Genomic DNA, 21290 nt, shown 5'->3' with positions numbered 1-21290 from the left:
GAGAACACACAACTATTGTGTTTCACAGTTTTCTGTGTTCCTGTCAAGAAGGTAAAAGCTTGTGTTCTCAAGATAGTGGTAGCTTCTTAATAATGTAAACACATTAATTAGCACTCAATTAACATCTCAGTGTCAGTATCGGGATTTCTGTGGGTCATGATGGGCCAATTCTGAGAACAGAAATTAGTGTCTAGTTAGCCAACAGCTCTATAAATAAGCACGTGAGGTTACATGTTGGCAGGGCAATGTTAGGAACCTGGCCTCATCCTCCCGCCCTTCTCTGTGCAAGCTGGAGCAAGCTGACACACTTGCCAGCAAGTGTCAAAGGTGAATTGTTTGTGCATATCCCGTTCATGATGAATCACACTTAAATTGTAGGAAAATAGCAATACTGAGATTAAGTTTTAATTACATGTAATGAAGATAAATGGTTGACAAACCAGGTGCCATTATTCCTTCCTCAATGGCAGGGCATGTTGATCTTTTCTAAAGACTGGACTGAAGCTAATTTTGTACTTTCTATAATTCTGCTTCCAGTTTGTCTTCTTGAAAGATCAGTGTGGTAACTATAAAGTTCAATGTAATAGAATTTAATACCGATTTTCTTGTTTTGTGTTCATATGAATCCTTTGGTGAAAGTCCATTTTTTATGGATGTATAATTATTCCATCTTGGGGTACGTATATGTGTGTGTATTATGCACATATATAATGCATATAGTGTTACGTATATGATGCAGACATATAGGATATATTCATACATATCACCTATATGCATAAAAAGTAAAAGCTAGCTTCCTATTTAAACCTCTTTCAGTCACTCATAGGGCTATCGGAAAGTAGAAAGTTAATGAAACATTGATTGCTCCAACTGTGAAGGCTGGAATTGCCACTTTGCCATCGTTACTCTATCACAAAGCCTCACACTTTCCATTAAAAGATAATGATGGGCTCGGGATGTGGCTCAGCTGGTAGAGTGCTTGTCTAACATGTAGGAAGCCCTGAATTTAATCCCTGACATCACACTAAACAGGATCAGGAGCCTGCAGTCATCCTGGTCACAGTGAGTGAGTCTCAGGTTAGCTTGGGCTACACGGTACATGAGAACTTGGTTCAGAAAAAAAGACTGAGAGCATGCAGCAGGGCCAGGCTAGTCCTTCATTTTTCTGATAAATATACAATTTTGAAGAAAGAAGAATTGATTTGGTGAGAGTAAGTAATTACATGTGTACACACAAAACGTTTCAAAAGTGAGTACTCTAGTGTAGACCCCCTATGGCAAATGTGTAAGAACCTTTTGAGAGAATGGAGAATAGGAAATGCAAGTCTTATGTCTGAACCCCAGTCTGTGGGGAAAACTGCTATTAACTACCTCCCTTTGCCAGTAATTGAAGCTATAAAAAGAACATCATTACAGCAAGGATAAGCCTATCTCGCTGCCTGAGGCAGACAGGAAAGAAAATGAAGGCATTCAAATTTTCTGAGTACTCAGTGATCTTGGTATCAATCGCCATATAACTAGCCTTCTTCCATTCCAACTGACAGTAGATAGGTACCCTTTGCAAGGTATCATCTCTCCTGCTGGGCTGAAAAACTGTGGAGAGCTTCCTGCAAAATCTCAAGACACTCTTTAAATCACTGAACACCAGTCAGCAATTTGGGAGTCTACAAAAGCCACATTCTGTTTAAGTGATTCATTGAACCCCATGGCAACCACTAGATAAAATGTAAAAGTTACAGCCAGCTGCAACAAACATACAGGGTTTCAGGGTCACAACATCTGTATCCACAAGCTTATCAACCTTGGTCTTTTCCCACCTCTGAACGGGCTCTATTCTCACCTGTTATTACGTTCACTTGATTTATGACCACTGCATTCAAGCTCCTAGTTCCGTTTCTCTTGTCCTGGTCTCTCAAGATGCAAACTCTCCAGCTTTATAACACAACTTCCCTAAGATACTCTGGCATGCCTGCAGATAATCAAGCTGTCTTCCCATAGCTCCCACCATAACAGACCCTGGAGTCATTCTTGACACATGCAAAGATGGAATGGCTCTTGAAAGCTAGGTGTGGCCAGTTCACTAACAATGACATGTAACAGTGACCTGAGGTACATCACTTCTGCGCAGAGGCTTTACGGGACCCAAGTGAGACATGCCTACTATTCTCCTGCCTCAACAATGTGGACACACACTTCTGGGAACTCCAAACCTGGGACCTACAATGAGAGGAGGAAAGGAGGAGGCTGTGGAGTTGTCAATTTGTGAGGCATACATAAACTTGTGCTACTGTAACCTTTAATTTGTAGTCAGTTATGTGAAGTGCTAGGCACTGACCTGGGGGTGGCACAAGCCACCACCTGCTTTACCTTTCCACACCTGGATCCACAGCCTGACCTTTTCTGTTTGTAAAGGGTGATTTTGGAGCCGTCTGTCACTAACACTCAGCAGCTACCTGCTTTTTGGGGAGTGGTCACCTTTGATACAGTACTGGCCCCAAAGCCAGTAACCTCGGGCCTAGCTAGAGCTCCCACTTCTCCCACACAGCCAATCAACTATGTGGCAGGACTCAGTTACAAGTCAGTGCCATTTCCCCCTGCACACTTCTCACACCTGGCTTTGTTTCTTGGCTATATAATTCTATTTTGATTCTGAGAGATATTTGATTCTTTGAGAAATATCCTTGAAGATTATATTCTTTCTTACGCCGACCTTTTACTGTTCTAAATGATCATTTTCAAAATAATGAAAATGATCCTTATAAAAATAAATTAATCTAGATACCTGCTACACTGTGGCCCTTTAATGGTTTTCAGCTCCGTCTGGAAACTTGTTTCTGACCTGTGTGGTTTACCTAGTCTTTATAATATGGATCACTGTATTATTTGCAGTTTTGGCAAAAAAAAAAAAAATCATCACAGTTAGGGACTCCAATGCATCCACTGTCACATGTGCTTTGGAAGGGAGCCCGGGATTAAGGGCTACTTGTACGGCCACAGGTGACAGGCAAACCTTCAGTATGTAAGAGCTCTTCCATGTCTCTTTCCAGCTTGTCTTTAGGGTCTCGTTTCCTCTCTCAGATGCCTGCGTTTTGGCTGTTCTGAACCTCTGTCAGGAATACAATTATGCGTGTTCTAAACAGGGCAAAATTCTATTCATACTTCACTGACTAGCTCACTAGTCAAACGACGCTTTCTGAGAGAGCTGCTCAAGGGTCCCCGGCAAAATTAACTGACCTCTGAGATGAGGTTCCACCTCTGTCTATCACAAGTTAACATTTAACTGTCTAGGAATCTACCTACCCAGTAGGCCTGTGAGCTCTGCAAGATTGGGTCGACATGTATTTATCTTTGTGCTCCTAGCTCTTGGTACTGTGTGTATCAGATAGCAGGGCTCATGAGCTATAGTTTGTAAATGAATAGCATTGTGTAAACCACATACCATACTCCCACTCACACATCCTATTGATGGATGTTAGGGTAAAGTCTATATTTGTAACTTCTATTTTTAAAATCCTAGCATTTTACTTAACTATAGGTCAGCAAAACTTGTGTGTGTCCATACACTTGTGTGTACATGTAGGCACAGCATTTTCTGTGAGTGCTACAGTAAATTAATATGAACTGGGTAGTCTAAAACAACAGAAATTTATTCCTTCCCCATTCTGGGGGCCAAACCCAAATTAATTACTGAGCAGGACCACACTCCTATGAAATTTCTACTTCTGTTTTCTGCCTCATCTCACTTCTAATGGTACCAAGTAAATCTTGACTTATATAACCTTCTTTCTGTCTCCATGGTCCCACTGCTACTCCATTCCAAATCTCTCTAAGCTCTCCTCCCTCCTCTTGGAAGGATGCTTCCTATGGTTTTACATTCCAATCAGGTGGTACCTTCACTTCAAGATCGTCAAATCCATCTGCAAAGACTTTATCTAAGTAATGTAACATAACAAGGGATTAGACATAGCCATGTCATTCAGGCTGGGGTGAGCATCATTTAGGGCGCCACTTTGTTAGTATGCTTGGGTGTATCATATACTAGACCACAAAAGGAGGCCTTGGGGTGGTGAGACAGTTCTGAGGGGAGGGGTATTCATGCACAGGCCTGAGCACTTGAGTTTGATACCTGGATCTGATAAGTTAGCATGAGAAAATCAGCTCCCAAGAGCTGACCTCCACACACAGATGTACCACACACATGTGCGCACGCACACACACACACACACACACACACATACACACACACACATGTCCTAACAGTTTTCCTCTTTCTGTTACTATAAGGATTCTTACTTGAAATAATCAATTTAACGCCAGGTGCTGGTGGTACATGCCTTTAATTTCAGCACTGGGGAGGCAGAAGCAAGAAAATATCTAAGTTTGAAGCCAGCCTGGAGTGAGTTCCAGGACAACTCTGGAGTTGCTGGGAAACTCCGTCTTATAAAACCAAACAGCATAAAATAAGAAAAGAGCCTATAATAAAAATCTATATTTATTTACAATTTTGGAGGGTCTACTCTGTCGATTCCTCAGTTACTCTGGGGCCCACGGCAAGGCAGCAGCAGCACATCATGGCATAAAACCATCACTTTGTAGCCAGGAAGCAAAAAGGAGGGAAAGGAGACGAGGTCCCTCTGCTCCCCTCAATGGCACAGCACAGTGACCAGAAGTATCCTCATTAATGCCTACCTTTCAAAGTTCCCATGATCTCCTTACAGCACCATGATGAGGACTCAGCCTTTGAGAGGGCCTCTGGGGGATTATTGCTTGACTTCAGCTTGGATTACATCCTGCCCTCTACTGGGACATTCACACCTTGTTTCATGTGTTTGTTTTCAACACTGCATGACTTGTCTGAAAGGCAATCTATAGAATGACCATAATTCATGCCATCTGGGATGTCAGCATCTGTGCTGTGGGATAATCATCATTTTACAGCAACTAAGACAGAACAAACACCACTGATTCAACTATGTCACACCATGGACTATAAAGCACATTCTAATTAAAACATGCATTTTAGAATCAATGAATATCCTAGTATCTGTTTTGGAATATTCTCCCACAACACACTGGAAAATGTAAATAGCTTTCGATGAAATAGTTTAGACAAATACCCATGATCCACCTGCGAAATTTCAGCACTACATTGTCTTCATTTATCCAATTTCTTTCCATTAGGCCAATACACATAAATAATCTCAGATACTAGATGCCTTAGAGAATTGAGTGTGGAAAAAATCAGGGCCTTAGAAAAACTCTAGAATATAAGTTTGTATGAACATGACTTATGTAACCCAAGACCACCCACATACAAGGAACATATATACAAGGAAAAGTTTTAAAGGTTTCTAAATCCTTAAGCTCTGGCAGGAAGGAAGAGGTTCAGGAATCGAGATGTTTTCCTTGCCCAGAACCTGCTAGAAGACTGCTGCATGAAGAATGAAGTGTGTGCACGTGTGTACACATCGTATGATCTCAAGGAGCCTGACATAGAGTCATTCATCTGGATTTGATCTACCGAGAGGGACATCAACACCAGTCCCTGTGCAACCTATGATAGATGGGAAGCTTGGATATCTGTCCACAGTCTAGAATACAAATCTAGAATGGAATAAAATATTTAAGCACACACTATTCCAGCTTTATAAATTTCCTCAGGGAATTCAGGTTTGTGGTTCTGTTGAAATTTTACACAAGACACATGCAATAGACAAAGTTTCAGAGAATACTCTGGATTCCCGTTCATTATTTATGCACACACTATGAATTGTGAACCTGAGGTATGGGGCCCATATTATTATACATCTCTTCTAAAAAGGTTTAATTCTGGCCTCTGCAAGAGTGATTTAAAGGAATTAGGAATTCCTTTAGGACAATGCTAACAATTATTTTGGGAGAGATAAAATGTAAGAGAAATTTAAGTCTTTCAAAATGGACAGAGTAGGTCACTATGGAGGCTGAGGGAAGTAGATGCATACACATTGAAAACAATGTGCCAAAGTTTGTACCACAAATAAGAGAACTACACAATTATAGAATCTAAAAGTGAGTACGACTTGTAAACCTCCTCTTAAATTGATTCTTCCTACATCCCTTCCTCTTACACACACACGCACATACACACACTCACACACACACACACACACACAGAGCAGCTTAGTAGAGAATCAATGTAAAACAAACTCGTCCCTAGGGAAAGCCTACTGCCAAAGCATCTGGACTCTGCTTCCAGACGGCGTTTAACAAGTTCCTATCGCTTCCAGACCTCACCAGGGCAGCCCTGCTTCAAAAAGAATTTAATTTTTCTTTGCACAAACAAATATTGGATCTCCCATGGCCACTGGATGAGAAGAATACGTCAATACTAGAGAGACGGGTCTTCTATGACTTTTCTTTAGGGAATAAAGAGATTGTTTTCAGATCTCATTAACCTTTTATGTTCTTGGAACACAGCCCATGGTAATCTCTGAAAGACAGGTGCGGCTCAAGTGTGTTTTCCTACTGTTAAAAAGCAAAATAAATTCAGCAAAGATAGTTCATATCAGTGGGCAAACAGATTTTTTTAATAACTAGGCTCACATAACAGCAGCCTGTAAGAAAATAGAAATCTTACATCATATGCAAAAATTAATTCCAGATGGACTGAAGACAAATTTGAAAATTTCAAATCTTCCTAAACCATCTAAAAGACTACACACACAGTCTATGTTTCTGGGTGGATTTTCTTAATCAGGATTAAAGATGTCTATCTGTGTAAAAGTTAAAGTCTGTTAAATGGAATAATACATGATCAGTAGATACAATAAGTGTAAATAAAAATGTCTCCAGAGAATACAAATCCTATCTAAAAGGACAGTGAAATGACTTAGTGGCTGAAGGCCCTTGCTGCCAAGCTTGATGATCTGAGTTCATTCCCCAGGACCCTCACAAAAAGGTGAGAGAACAGATTCCGACAAGTTGTCCTCTGCCCTCAATATGCACAAACTTTGGTATGTATGCACCCAACCCCCACCCACGTTGATTCACAGAGCAGAAATTTATGTATTTATGTAACAATAAGACCTTATTTCACTTACATCCATTAAGCTGGTAAGAACATCTTAAACTAAGGTTGATACAGCCTTGGGGAAGTGGTATTCCCACACGTGGATGTGACAGAGCAAGAATTGTGCTAGACTTCTCGGACTTCATCTTATCAGCCCTCATTAAATCAAACCCACTCTATCATGTGGACTTTGAATCTGATGTGAGACCCATTCTTTTCTCCCACACCCCAAAGCTTGCTGCTTGATTGTGATATCATCACACTCGGGAAGACAATGATATGAGAGGTGGTACTAGAAGATTCTGGAAAACAGTGAAATCAATGACAAGGAGGTTTGGAGAGCTAATTACCAGGATTTCCAATAAAAGAGAATGAAGCCAGGTGTGGTGGTGCACACTTTTAATCCTAGTACTTGACTTTTATTAAACAGTGACAGAATTGCGTACATGTCTGGGTAAATTGTGACACAGGGTGACTACAGAGCAAGTATGAAGGACACACATTGGATTCTTTTAAGTAGATTACAATGTGCTGGTTTGAATAAGAATGGTCCCATAGATATATCTGAATGCTTAGTCACCAATGAGTGGCACTATTTGAAAGGATTAGAAGAATTAGGAGGTGTGGCCTTGCTGGAGGAAGTGTGTCACTGGGGGTGGGCTTTCAAAAGCCTATGCCAAGCTCAGAGTCTCACTCTACTTGTAGATCAGGATGCAGTTCTCAGCTGCTTCTCCAACACCACACCTGCCTGCTGCCACGCTCCCTACCAAGATCATAACAGACTAACTCTCTGAGACTGAGAGCAAATCCCCAATTAAATGTTTTCTTTTATAAGAGCTGCCTTGATCATGGCATCTCTTCACAGCAATAAGACAATGACTAAGACAAATGGGCAGGCAAGGTTTCAAGGGTAGGAAGGCTTGACATGAAGGATGAAGTAAGCCAAGCTGAGGTCAGTGCTTCGTGCTTGCACAGCCTTCTGCACTACTGTCCAGGCTCTGCTTAGCCTGAAGCTCCTTTGATAGCAGAGCACTAAACTGGACATAAGCTACTCAGATTACTCTCTGCCAGTTGAGTCCAAGAAGACCAAAGGGTGAGGATGGAAGGGAGAACAAAAGGAGAGACGCAGAAGGCTGGGATGAGCTTCCTCATCCGCGATGTAGTAAATTTGAGGCTTTTCCTCTGGCAATAAAAGATTCTCTTTCAAAACTGTCACCTCCTCACGCTGATAGATACAGCTGCTCGTAAAGCCCTCCCTTCAGTGCAAGGTTGGCAGACTGAGACAATAGTTTATTTGCTGTCAATCACTGGCTGGGAGACCTGAGCCAGGCTTTTCTGACCCCCTTCTCCACAGACAGCATGGCGAAGACAACGTTTGCACAGATGCTCACCAGAAGACAAGTGACACTCAAGCTCTTGCATTTGCTCGTCCCCGCGTCTTCCAGTGCCCTGTGAAGTGCTATCATCCGTCCTGCAGTACCAGTCCTTACACTCATGGCTGTAACACGCTGGACCCATGTTCTGGCTCACCCAGATGGACCAAACATCACTTTGGGCATGTTATGGATTACATGCAAAAAAGAAGGCATGCAGTATTTTTTAATAGTTATAACTATTCAATCACAAAAACAGAGGTAATTACCATTTAACAGTAAAAGAAAAACGGAAAGAGAATTTAGAAAATGATTAACTTCTGATAAACTTGAGATTATCCATAAATACTCCATAAAACAACATAAAGTACATTAAGATTTTTGTTATTGTGATCACAAGATCTTTGCAAAAAAATTTTAATTGAATAAAAATCTCAGGAAATTCACACAAAAATTTATGATTAAAGCTAATTTAACTGTAACCAAAGAAACACTAAGACAAATGAGGAAAAGTATGATTTTTTTAAATTATCTAAATTAGCAGAGAATAAGAAACGACATACAAAGTGACAGGTTTACTCATCACGGACTCAACCAGTGGTTCTCAGCCTGTGGGACATTTTAGAAGTCACATCAGACAGCCAGCATATCAGATATTTATATTATGATCCATAACAGTAGCAAAATTACAGTTATGGAGTAGCAATGAAAATAACTATTTGGTTGGTGGTCATCATAACATGAGGAACTGTATTAAAAGGTGAAAGCATTGGGAAGGCTGAGAACCACTGGAGTAAACATTCCTAGTTGTGATTTATCAACACCTCACAAGCTAAAAGCAGCACTTTTGCTTCTGGGAGCCTCAAATAATAAGAAACTGACCAATGTAAATACAAAAATGTTCTCAAAAACACTCAAAAAGGCATGTCTTACAGCAGAAAAATGGTGAGAAAAACTAATGATGATTTACTGGTAAAGCACAAGTCCATTAACGTTAATAATTCTACCTTCCAGAAATCATGAAGTACAGTGCAGCAGTGATGTATATAATCTGTATATAGTGATGTATAGTCTGAGTGATGTACAGGCTGGTCCCACATTTATGTGTATTTTCCTTACATTCCACATCTGTCTTACATATCTGTCTAACACCAATTGTTATCTAACAATCAATATGATCTTCGAGTTTAAAACCAATATTCACCCTGCCTTCTTTTTCTATATTTTCCAAATTCCCTGTAACAATGAAAATAGAAAATACTGTTTTAATTACAACTGTCACACCTTTCTGGCCAACAGACTAGAATAGGGGGGAAAAGGTCTCTCAAATATTATACAGCTATTTCCACAAGTACATCAAGTCAGAGAGAAAGTGAAAAGTATACAAGCGGAAGCAAGAATAAGGTGTGGTGGGCTGCAGCCACTGATCCTACAGATGTATAACTGGTCCTAGAATAAGGTGTGGTGGGCTGCAGTCACCGACCCTACAGATGCATACGTCTTTGAGGACTCCTTTTGGTGCGGCATTCTCAGCTCTAATGAGTTTCTTGGCTGGGGATATAGCTCATGGTAGATTACTTGCCTAGCATGCGTAAGTCCTAATTACCACCCCCCAACAAACAAACAAACAGGCCTCTTAAATACAGGGAAATGTCAGGGAGCTACGGCTGCTCTAAAACCCTTCTGAGTAACAGGCGGTCCCGCATGCCCAATGCACCCATCTCTTGCCATAGGGACCCTCAGTCACAGGTCAGACTTTAACTCTGCCTTCTGACGCTCCCATGCCAAAGTGCCAAAATCCTGACCAACGAGATGTGAGCGAGATGTGGCAAAGAACTAGAATATACCCCTTGGTCCTTCTTGCTATGTGAGCCGCAGACAAAATAGCTTAGGGTTCCAGCAGCCATTCAGAACCATGAGGTCACCTTGACAGTGACAAGAGCCTGAAGGAGGCAAAGCAGAAAGACAGAGGAACGGTGTAAATTTTCAACTCTGAACCTGGCATGTCAGTCCTGGACAACACACCAATAGGCTTCTCCATGTTGTATAAGTCACTGTGTGTGTGTGTGTGTGTGTGTGTGTGTAAGTTTCAACTTGTGATGCATGACTGAAATTAACCTTGACTGATATACATAACTATGATAAATGAGCTTCTGAAATTACTGCCAAACCTATCTTCTGACTCCATGTTAACTGACCAAAACATGGGACCAAAATAAACAGAAAAAAATAAGGGCAGCCTCTTACTACAGCTTTCTGTTACTTGTTATTTTTAAGTAGGTAACTCGAACCTTCTAGAGCACTTCGCTCTCACACATGCACACGTGCCTCTCTCTCGCAACTAATTAAGTTGGTTTTTAACTAGGGCCTGGAGTTGGACTGATTTTGCGGGATGCCCCAAGTTAAAAAGGAATGTTGAATTCTTCTAAATGTGAACACGCTGAAACTGTCTGAAATAAGAGCTGAGAGCATGAGACTAAGGCTGAGAAATGACGGAGCAGTGGGCATATGTCAGCCCCTTGGTTCTCACCACTCTCACTGGTGTTTGGTGACTATAGGAGAAGGTAATTGAAAGTGAGCATCACTGACAGAAGAAACAGTGTCTGTAGAGACAGATGATCATGTGTTACAAAAGGTTTTTTCAGAAATTCTTCAACCTTCTTATGAATGGATGACAGCCTCCACAATAGCCAATGTTTGTACTGCCTATACGGCAGTAGACATGATCGAAAGCAGCAAAACAATGCAAAGGGGGTGACTCTTGACTGTTATTTTGAGATATGTAAATTTAGTCCCTTGACAGAAAGATAGCATGTCTCATTTCCAACATTTTAAAATCTGGCATTAAAGAAACTATCATCTTAATAAAGAAAATAAAAGTGTGTGGCTGAAGAAAATTTTCTATCAAGTTAGGAAAATTAACCAGCACACTCAACCTCTCTAAAACCTTCCAGGAATATATACGTAAGCACTGCTCAGAAACAATCCCATGCTCCTCTATGCTATAGCTGGGCCCATTCCCAACAACCCTCAGTGCATATTCAGTGTTACCCAGAATAACAAACATCTCCACAGTGGTAAGGAATTCATATTGCATTTTAAATTCAATAACATGGTATTTATTAAACAACCATTAAGCCATTCAAGCCCAAGTGGTGTTTAAATACTTCAATCTGGGTTTAACAATTAGCAGAATCAATTACAATGACTTGCCCTGTATTGTAAGGCAATTCATCCACAGTCCTACAAAGGGCTTGGGAGTGTTGTTTTTCCTTCCTTTCCTATGACAGAATACTCCTTCAAGGGCATAAAAGGAAACTCATTGTCTGGGATTAAGACACTACAGTCAGTTTTGTGGCTATTCTAAGAAGAGACAACTGCTTCAAATTATCAACTATAGTCTTGTAGCACATTTGAACCAACTGGTTTGCTTTGCTAAGAAATAAAATTGCTAGTGTCCATGATGAGATCCTGAGCAGTTAAAGAGACAGTTACCTCGCTGGGCCTTTCTTGAGTTAAGAGATGACCAGTCTCAAAGATTACAGCATTCTAGTGTGAACAAGGGGATCACGTGAGCACTATGGCATCAAAGTTTTAAAATTCAAAGGCATGTCGCCATGCAACATGGACAGTCACCTTCATGTTAGCATGACAGCTGATTTATTTAGTCAGTAAATTTTTATTTAGCCTAGAAATAAGTCACAATTTCTAAAAAGAATTTACTTAAAATACTATAACTCACAGCTCCATAAACCACTGTCTTATAAATTATGATGGTCTATGAGTTTCTTATTTTTCTCGTTGCTTGCCTAGAAGGTTCATTCTAATTTGTAAACTTAATAATATAATATCTGCCTCAAATAGGACAAGGTAAACTGCTATTACAGGCCTGCAGATGTCTAAGGCCACACAGTTATTAACACTGAGATTTGCTCAATCATTTGTTAAATGCTTGCTCAGAGTCTCCCATATGATGGGATCTGTGTGAGGAGCTCAGAAATAATAAAAAGAGTTGTAGGTAACTCTAACCTGAAGTTGGAGAAAAGAGTCTGTGCATTTCAGAGTAGAAGTGGGTTGAGAAGTGGGGGAGGCCTTTCATGTGGGAATGCTCCATGAAAGAATTAATCTCGAGAAATGTAAAATGTTTTAGCAGATATTTTGCATCTTCTTCAAGAATGATAAAATATGTAAGCCATGAATGGGAGTTACTTTTCATTTTGTACATAAGAGCTGCTGGTGGACTAAAGACTGAGGGTCCTGTTAAGACCAGAGGGGAGTTTATGAGTCTTCCACGAGCTGTGGTTTAGTAAGTGAAAAGACAGATCCCTCAGGGATAGCCAACAAAAATAAATGAGTTTACAAGCTGGCCTACAAGAACTGGCTATTTTAGTAAGGCAGCCAATGAAAGAAAGAGACCCAAAATACTCCCTCTTCAACTGATGATGCAGACGATCACAACAGTCGAAGCATTTTCCCAGATTCTCAATGCCAGTGTGGAAATGCATTTCATGTAAGACTTTCAAAACAACCATGGTTCTTGAATACAAAGACACTAAAGTAGCTATGGCCGCCCTCGCCTCTTGGATCTAAATGTTTATCACCGTCCATTGCCTAAGACAACATCCTCTCCCATCCTGAGTTCATTATTTTTAGACATGGTCAGTAATCAGAGTAAGGGAGAACTAGGAGAACCTAGAAGTATACAGTGTATGAAAGAACATTAAACCGGCTTTCCCACCATGTACCTCATATACAAAAGTAACTATGGGCACTACAAAGACCACTGATAGTCAAACCATGTAAATATACACTCAGATGTTTAATGCCTCAGCTCATTGCTTTGGTACCACGTGACTGAATTCAGTTAAAAAACCTTCCTGACTTCAGCCTCTCTTGGCCCAATCTTGAGTTAGTTTATAACACTTTTGCACTAATGAAGACTTAGTCCTTTTTATAACCTGCAGATGTCTACGGTATCTGTAATTCACAGAAGGAACTAGGCTAAGCCACTTGGAGCATTTCTGTTCCTCCCTCTACCTGTGTAAGTGTACTACAATCTATTGTTCTTGCTCCTTCTGCACTCTCAGTGATATATGCAGAAGCCTCCCTTTGAAAGCATATAAGCATCTCTATGCCAATCTTAAATTTGCATATATGCTATTATGCAATATACATGTAATTCATATATGCTATTACATTAACACCCAAAATAAGCAGATACACAAGACTGCTCGCACCAAAGTTTTTCTCACTACTATAATTCTAATATCTAACAGGGCATTACATAGTATAGTCTTAAAGAATATTAGTTAATATTATAGACCCATTTACAAGACACATCAGAGGCAGGTATGTCTATTTTTCCTCCATGAAAAAAACTACAAATGAAAGAAATGAAGAGACCTGATTGTACAAGAGAGTTCTTGACTCCAAATTCAACATCATTTAGCTTCATTTTTATCTTCCGTGGGCTTATATATGTACCCTCTATATTGGAAATACAGACTGCCAGAGAGAAATGAAGCCCTAGATAAGTATATATGCCTTCTGGGGCAATATTTATATGTTGTTAGTTTAACAAAGCAACATTACACACACACACACACACACACATCAATCACAGAGCACTTTGTCAGAACTTACATGAATTTCAAAGGCAGAGCATGGATTTAGAAGGATCTCTGACATTTGCAAGCAGCCAGTTGGAGCCCACTGTGGGGATCCAATTGCTCATGCTTCTGCTTCTACAGTCTCCAGGTACACAACTGATAAAAGCCACAGAACAACTCAGCACAATGCTAAACCCAAGTTCCCACCACCCAATGCCCCAAGGCACTGAATCAGAATGGACTTCCCCCATAGCTAATACAATAGTTAATTTCAATAGTCAGCTTGAGTGGATTAAGAAACATGACCAGACTTTTTACTGAGACACACTTGGGGTGTATATGTTAGCTTTTTTCCAGAAAGAATCAGCTACAGGCAAAAGACTTACTCTGAGTGTGAGTGGCACCACATTCGGAGCTGGGATCCAGTCTGAAAACAAAAGTGAAGAGGAAAGCCATCTGGGTGTCACCAGTCTCTCTCTGCTTCCTGACCCCAGGGACCCCTGCGACCACAACTCAGGCCCCCATCACTGGCCCTTCCTCCCAGGATGACTAACACCCCTCAGACTGGGAGCCACAGTTAACCTTGTCTTCCTTAAGTTGCTTCTGGCTCGATACCGGGTCCCAGAGGGGAAAGAGTAACTAATACAATGAGGCAGGAGACTAGAATTGTTTTATTTACCTGTCTCCAACTTGTATCACCTTCTTTTTTCCTCTCTCCATCATTTTCTGCAGTCTTAGACTTCCTTTTCCTTTTGGAAAACAAAGCCTTGATCTCTCTTTTACTATCTTTGTACCAGCATTCTTCAAACTGTTCAAAAGTAAAACCAACAACTTCCAAGTTTCCTCAAAACTACAGGCCAGTGTATTTCCAGAGTTCCTACTTACAACGCTATTTATTTAAAAGGCATTCTGCTTGGGCCATGACTACGGTGGAAGGACTTCTCTCCTGCGCGGACCATGTCTATGAGGATGGAAGCTGTTCTTCACCTACTCCTCAATGGACCTTTACCCAAGAAATTCAAGTAACTCATATGTGATGTTTTCTCCCAGATTTTTCTCAAATACACTGGCCAGGGGTACAGAGATCACAAGGGGATAAGCAAAGGAAACAATAGAGATACTGCTGTATATCAAGGGGTGAAAGTCTACAATATCTGAGTGATAATTATTGTACCTCAAGAAATTCTGTCTATGTTGTGAGGGGTGTCTCGGGAATGAGCCCAGGGCCTCTTGCTTGCCAGGTAAGCACTCTATCACTAAACAATACGCCCAGCCCCTAACCCTTTCTTTACTAAAAGCTCTGGTGGGTAAAGATGCTTGCCACAAAAGCCTGACAACCTGGGTTCAAGCCCCAGAGCTGACATAAAGAAGTATGAAAGGAGAAATCCCATAGCACACGCTGTCCCCTGACCTCGACACACACACCATGCACGCCCCATCACAGAATAACATTGTCTCATTTTATTTTATTTTATTGTCATCTGGAAATCTTCAGATTCTGAAGTGCTATGGTTAAAAAGGTACAAAATTCTACATTGAAATGTACTCTTTCTGTTTCAGAACTTGTCACAAAGCGATCAATAAAGCCATTTCAACAACTAAGGTAAATTGAATCAAGACATTATTCAGGGTAGGAGAAGACAGAGCATGAATTTAAGGATATTAGAAAAGGTACAAAGTTTAATAATGGTTGAAGGACTTATTCAGGAATATTTAAAATAACTTCCGAAGGCTGGCGAGATGGCTCTGTGGGGACAGGTACCTGCTGCCAAGCCTGATCCCTGGGGTCTACCAGGTAGAACAAGAGAAGCAACTCCTACAGACTGTCCTCTGACCTCCACACTCACACCAGGGTACAAGCGTGCATACACATACACATGCACATACAAAACAAATGTGTTAAAAATAATATGAAATATTGGGAATCAAATATAGATTCTACTAGAGCTTTTAAAATAACTATGTTTCTTAAAATGTGAATATTATAAGATACAGAGCATTCTTTGCATTGAAAGCAAAGATGTAAACTTTCAAAGAACAAGTTTAAAATGTGCGTAGGGCACAGGAGTTCATACAGTCTTTAAGGATGGGGGGAAGCAAGGAAGAAAGGAAGGAGCGGAAAAAGGGGGAGGGAGGATGGAGGGACAGAGAGGGGAGGAAAGAAAACTCTGGGTTAGGTCTTAGGACTTCTGCAAGATGAACTGAAAATGGGCAGCTCCTTCAGACCCGGTTTTAGGCATGGACTGCTGGAATGGAGCAAGAGTTAATATTTCTGGTTCTGAATGAATTTGTGGACTCTGACCCTACAAAGAATTTACAAGACTACAACCACTTAGAATAGCGGACAGTGAGCTAATCAATACCTGGGGTCAGCCTCGCTGAGTGCAGCCATCCTATCAACTCTCCTGGGAGAACCACTAGACAGGATTTTCTTTTTGGTTCCCCAGAAAGACTTGGGGGCTAAACCTAGGAAGACTAACCAATTGTATTTACCACTCAAAGACAAATTTCTTCACAGGAGAGCTAGCAAGATGGTTCCGTAGGTAAAGGCACGTGCTGCCAAGTCTGATGACTTGAGTTCCACCCACCACGTGGTGGAAAGAGAGAACTGACTCCCACAAGTTGTCCTCTGCCCATCACACGTGCACTGCGGCATGCATGTGCAAACACACACACACAAATAAATGTAATTTAAAATTTCCATCATTGAGGCGGGTGGTAGTGGCACACACCTTTAATCCCAGCAGGTGGATCTCTGAGTTCAAGGCCAGCTTGGTCGACAAGAGCTAGTTCCAGGATAGGCAGCAAATCTACAGAGAAACCCTTTCTCAAAAATCAAAATCAAAAACAAACACACACACACACACACACACACACACACAAACAACCAACAAAAAAAAATTCCATCATTGAATATATCAAGTTGAATGCATCTAATTGGCCTGTCTCATGCAAAGAATTGGAAAATTCTTTACATATTGTAGAGCTATTACTTTTTTAATAGTAAATGTACAAGGAAGCTATTTGAGCAGATACAAATGCAAGCCCCAAACACCACTTGTTTCCTTTGCCCTCTCTCTCCCTCCTTCTACAACCTCCCTTCTTCCCTTTTCAGCCACTCCTTTGAGGGGCAGAAAGTCATCTACATAGGATGGATGGCTCCAGCACTTACTTCGGTGCCTCCACCACTTTAAAAACTGACTTTCTGGTCCTCAAGCTTTCAGAGACAGTGAGGCTATTTAGAGCAGAAGTCAGACCCGCCCCATCCCACTGCCTCTCTGCAGGAGCCTGTGATAAGGGGCAGCACAGAAGCTGCTGGAAAGCTGCTGGGAGCCCCACTGCTCATTTTGAATTTCACTGCTCAAGTTCTCGGGAGACCAGACCCCCTAAATCCTTAATGCAGGGCTGCTGAGGAGCAGAGACAATGTGTGCAACATGTGGAAACACGCCTACATACAGCAGGCTCCGATGATCAACACTGACCAGCTTCAACTTTCACCGCTCTTTCAGGACAGCCTAAAGGTGGCCCCTATCTTCTTCTTGGCATATGTCAACTTGTGGCATGTCTTTCCATTTCTTTTTGGTTTCTTTTAAAACAAATGATTTGTAAAATTACTACTTTTCCTGTCTTAGCAGATGTTTGTGTGTGTCTAAAATATTCCTGAAGCATTAAAACTGGGCAAAAAATACACACCAAATTAGGACTCTACAAAGCCTGCAAGTTTACTAGGGGCATTTGAAACTATGCTAGCAAAGCCCTTAACCTGTCCTCAGTACTGCAGTGAAACTTGTTAATGTAAAGAATCTATGGTTTGGCTCTTTTAAAGTCTACCCAAATTAAATTGTTAAAATAACTTGTTCCCCATCCCATCAGATTAGCAAACATTTAAGAAGTAAACAAAGAGCCCTACCATAGTAAGGATATGGGCCAGTGGTATTCCCACAATGCCTATGTTTGCATGAGTATAACCCTTGGTCTGAGAGCAACAGCAAGTGTATCACAGTTTTAAAGGGATTCACAGGTGCTTTCAGCAAGGTAGGAATACATTCTCACCCCCAGAAGAAGCCTATGTATAGGAATGCTTATTATCTCAGAATTTACAAGTTTTAAAGAGGGAGAGAGAGAAAAAGAGGAAGAGGGAGAAGGAGGAGAAGGAGTAGAAGAAGGAGAAGGAGGAGGAAGAAGAAGAAGAGGAGGAGAAGGAGGAGGAGAAGAAGAAGCAGCAACTTTAGGTCCATCAATGAGGGAGTAGATAAAAACACAATTTAATGTCCACCAATAGGGAACTAGATAGATATATGTTATAGCCATTCCCACAGAATATTATGCAGCTATTAAAATCTATGCTAACAAAAAGGAGATGGCATTGGTTAATAAATAACCAGGGATACCGTAGTACTGGCTACAAGTATAACTTTGGTGTGCTGAAGTGCTTCTCAAGTGGAAATCGCAAGAGGAATTTACAATAAAGAACTAGAATTACACATGGTAATCAAAATCCATCCCAAGGCTTGAAAGGACACAGTGTTAAGGCTTGCAGCCCACATCCTAATTTGAAAAGAAGTGTGGGGTGAGCTCAGTGCTGATTCAGCTCCTTTTAATGAATGACAGGGATAGGAAAGTGGATAATAAGACTAAGAGTTGTGTCTGAGGCTGATACACAGCCTCTTTGCACTTTGACTTGGAGGAGGGCTGAGTGATTTGCATACTATATGCACCAATGCTCTCTTGCCTAGCTAGGAAGTTTTGGCAGATCTTGCAGCGATGAGGGAAGGTCTGGAAATGGAAAGGTAAAGATTCACAACCTGCCAAAACATACAGTTTTGCTCGGGGAAGGAGGAAACCAAACTGCGCACACACACGCACAAGCACACACACACCATACACACACCTGCAGATACATATTAAAGCACAACACACTTCGTCACCCCCATGCTAAGCAGAAATGACTCAATATGCCACCTGGCCTCACCTCGATTCAACAGTTATTATCATCGTGCACTTCATTCTTAGTTTATAAACTCCCAGTTTATTCCCAGTGCCCACCACCACCACCACCACCACCACCACCAACTAGACAAGGACAGCAAGCATACCAATGTTGTTCTCCTGCTCTCACAACTTTCCTCTATGTTAATTCTCTTGTCAGTGTTTTCAGTGTCTAACCTAACCCCACAGACAAGAAGTAGAGTAAGTCTTCCTTGGGGGTATCTGTGTGTCTCCTGTGAAACACTCTTTTACTCTAGAAAGCAAGGAGTAAGGCAAGTGTCTGTGGCTGGAAGAAAGGCTATCTTCTGCTCAAACCTGTTTTAATCGGGCTTGCCTGTGACCAAGGCTCTATCTATGCACTGCCTACTGCCAGCCCGGGTCCCACTGCCCTACAGCAAAGCAGACTTCTTCCTACAATCTGAAATTCCATGAAGCTAACCCGGTGAAATTACAGTGCAATAAAACAGACACCATTTAAAATGTCCCCTCCAATGTCAAAACTCTCAAACATAAAGGTGTCCACTTGACTGACAGTAGCAATCTACATATTTGTTTGCAGATGTCACCGTGCAGAATAATCTGTGTGTGTGTGTGGGGGGGGGGGTGTTCTTGGCTGTTTTCTTGTGGTCAGTTTCAGGAAATACAGGCATTTCTTGGTTCAGAGCTCAGATTGCAAATCAATATGTTTTAGTGGCTTAAAATATTTTTTTTCTAAGCTGGAAGCGCGCTAAGTTAATAATTAACCGTGAGCATACCATCACTTCTGCTAAAGACATTTTCTGCACACAACCCTAAATCAGTCGTTGTTGTGTTAAACAGAATAGACGAGCTGTAATAAAAGCTCTCCAAGAAACGTGATCGTTTTCATTGGGTCACCCGGGAGCTTTTCTGCAGCTTCTTGGCAGACAGAGCGGGCCGGTAGGAGAGAGCACCCCAAACAAGATACCACCCAGAGCCCAATTATTTTTGTCAGAAAGTTGCCTAAGATAACTTTAGGGTTCCCAGATTGAGTAATTCTTGTGTCCAAGGTTACTATCTGCAGGTTTCCACGACGTTGATTATTTTTTTAAGGTGCCCTTATTAACTGCACTACAAGGGTTCTGATTTGCACCTCTCTGGCGGCGGCGGCGGCAGCGGCGGCTGCTGGCGGGGGGAATGAAGAGCAAGGCGCCAGGGCTGCGGCAGCCTCTCAGGCCAAGTAGACGGCTAGGGGCGAACACTACCCCCCTCCCCGGTCCCACCCTTCCTGGCACCCGCGTGCCCCGCCGGTACTCACCGCTGTCCAGCCGCGCGATCTGGGGCAGCCGGTAGGTGCTGACCAGCAGGTCGAGCGGCACAGCCACTGGGCTCCACTTCACATCCTTGAGGCTGCAGCCCAACGAGGGCACCGGATCCATCTTCCCCGCCTCCCCTGGCCCCGCGCTCCCTCTCCCGCTCCACCGCTGGCTGGCGGACGGCTTCGCTCTCCCGCCGCGGGCAGCCTGGCAGCGAGGCACAGCGGCGGGGACGCCGGCGCCCGGCTTCAGCGGCCACACCGAGGCATGGCTGGCGTCCCGCGCCCTCAAGCCAGGGGAGCACTGCAGGCGGTCCGGCTGGCTGCGGCGCCTCCCGCTCCGCCTCCCCTGGCCCCGGCTCTGCAGCTGCGGCGGCCGGCCGCCCGCCTCCTCCTCCTCGGCCCCCTCCTAGCCTCCGCCTCGAGCACTGAGTAAGGAGGAGCCGCGGGTCCGAGGAACGCCATAGCAGCGCTCCCGGCACTGACTAATCAACAAGGTGCAAGGGACGCCTGCGCAGCCCGCCCCGGCACCGCCTCCGTGCCCGCCTCCGTGCCCGCCTCCCACCGGGGACTCCGCCTCCGTGGTTCACAGGCTCCGCCTCCCCACCTCGGGCCTCGCCTCTCTGGCTCGGATTCCGCCTCCACTCCTCTAGCTCCACCTCTCTGGAGCGCAGGCTTCACCTCCCTGGAGCTCGGGTTCCACCACTAGCTCCGCCTACCTTCGAGTAGATTCAATCTTCCACAGTCCCGCCCCCATATAACCACGCCTTCTTCTAGCTCCGCCTCCCTCCACCTAGCCCCGCCTCCCAGGCCTTAGCTCCCGCAGGCCCCGCCTCCCTCGCTCCGCCTTCCGCACATTTCTCTAGCTGGGAGCTCTGCCTCCCTCCGAGGCGGCTCCCGGGACTGCGGTGCCCGCGCAGATCGGCTGCTCTCCGCAAGCTTTGGCTCTCGCTCCCCCGTCCGACCGCTCGCGCGCCCTGCAGCTTCGCCCAGCGCG

The 21290-nt window shown here is 42.9% G+C and overlaps 1 protein-coding gene across 2 annotated transcripts in view; it reads right to left on the bottom strand.

Annotated features, from left to right (window-relative positions):
• Garem1 (GRB2 associated regulator of MAPK1 subtype 1) overlaps positions 1-20775 on the bottom strand; it is a 170953-nt gene extending 150178 nt beyond the window's left edge. For both annotated transcript variants that reach the window (XM_048442662.3, XM_048442663.3), the window contains exon 1: positions 20297-20775. In XM_048442662.3, coding sequence (XP_048298619.2) covers positions 20297-20417 — 121 coding nt within the window. In that variant the 5' untranslated portion in view covers positions 20418-20775. The remainder of the gene's footprint in view (positions 1-20296) is intronic.
• Positions 20776-21290: the final 515 nt, after the last annotated feature.

The sequence above is a fragment of the Myodes glareolus genome, chromosome 13 (assembly GCF_982192425.1).
Source record: "Myodes glareolus chromosome 13, mMyoGla1.1, whole genome shotgun sequence".
Lineage (NCBI taxonomy): Eukaryota > Metazoa > Chordata > Mammalia > Rodentia > Cricetidae > Myodes > Myodes glareolus.
Note: the sequence above shows the minus strand (reverse complement) of the source record. Positions and strands in the feature narration are given on the sequence as shown.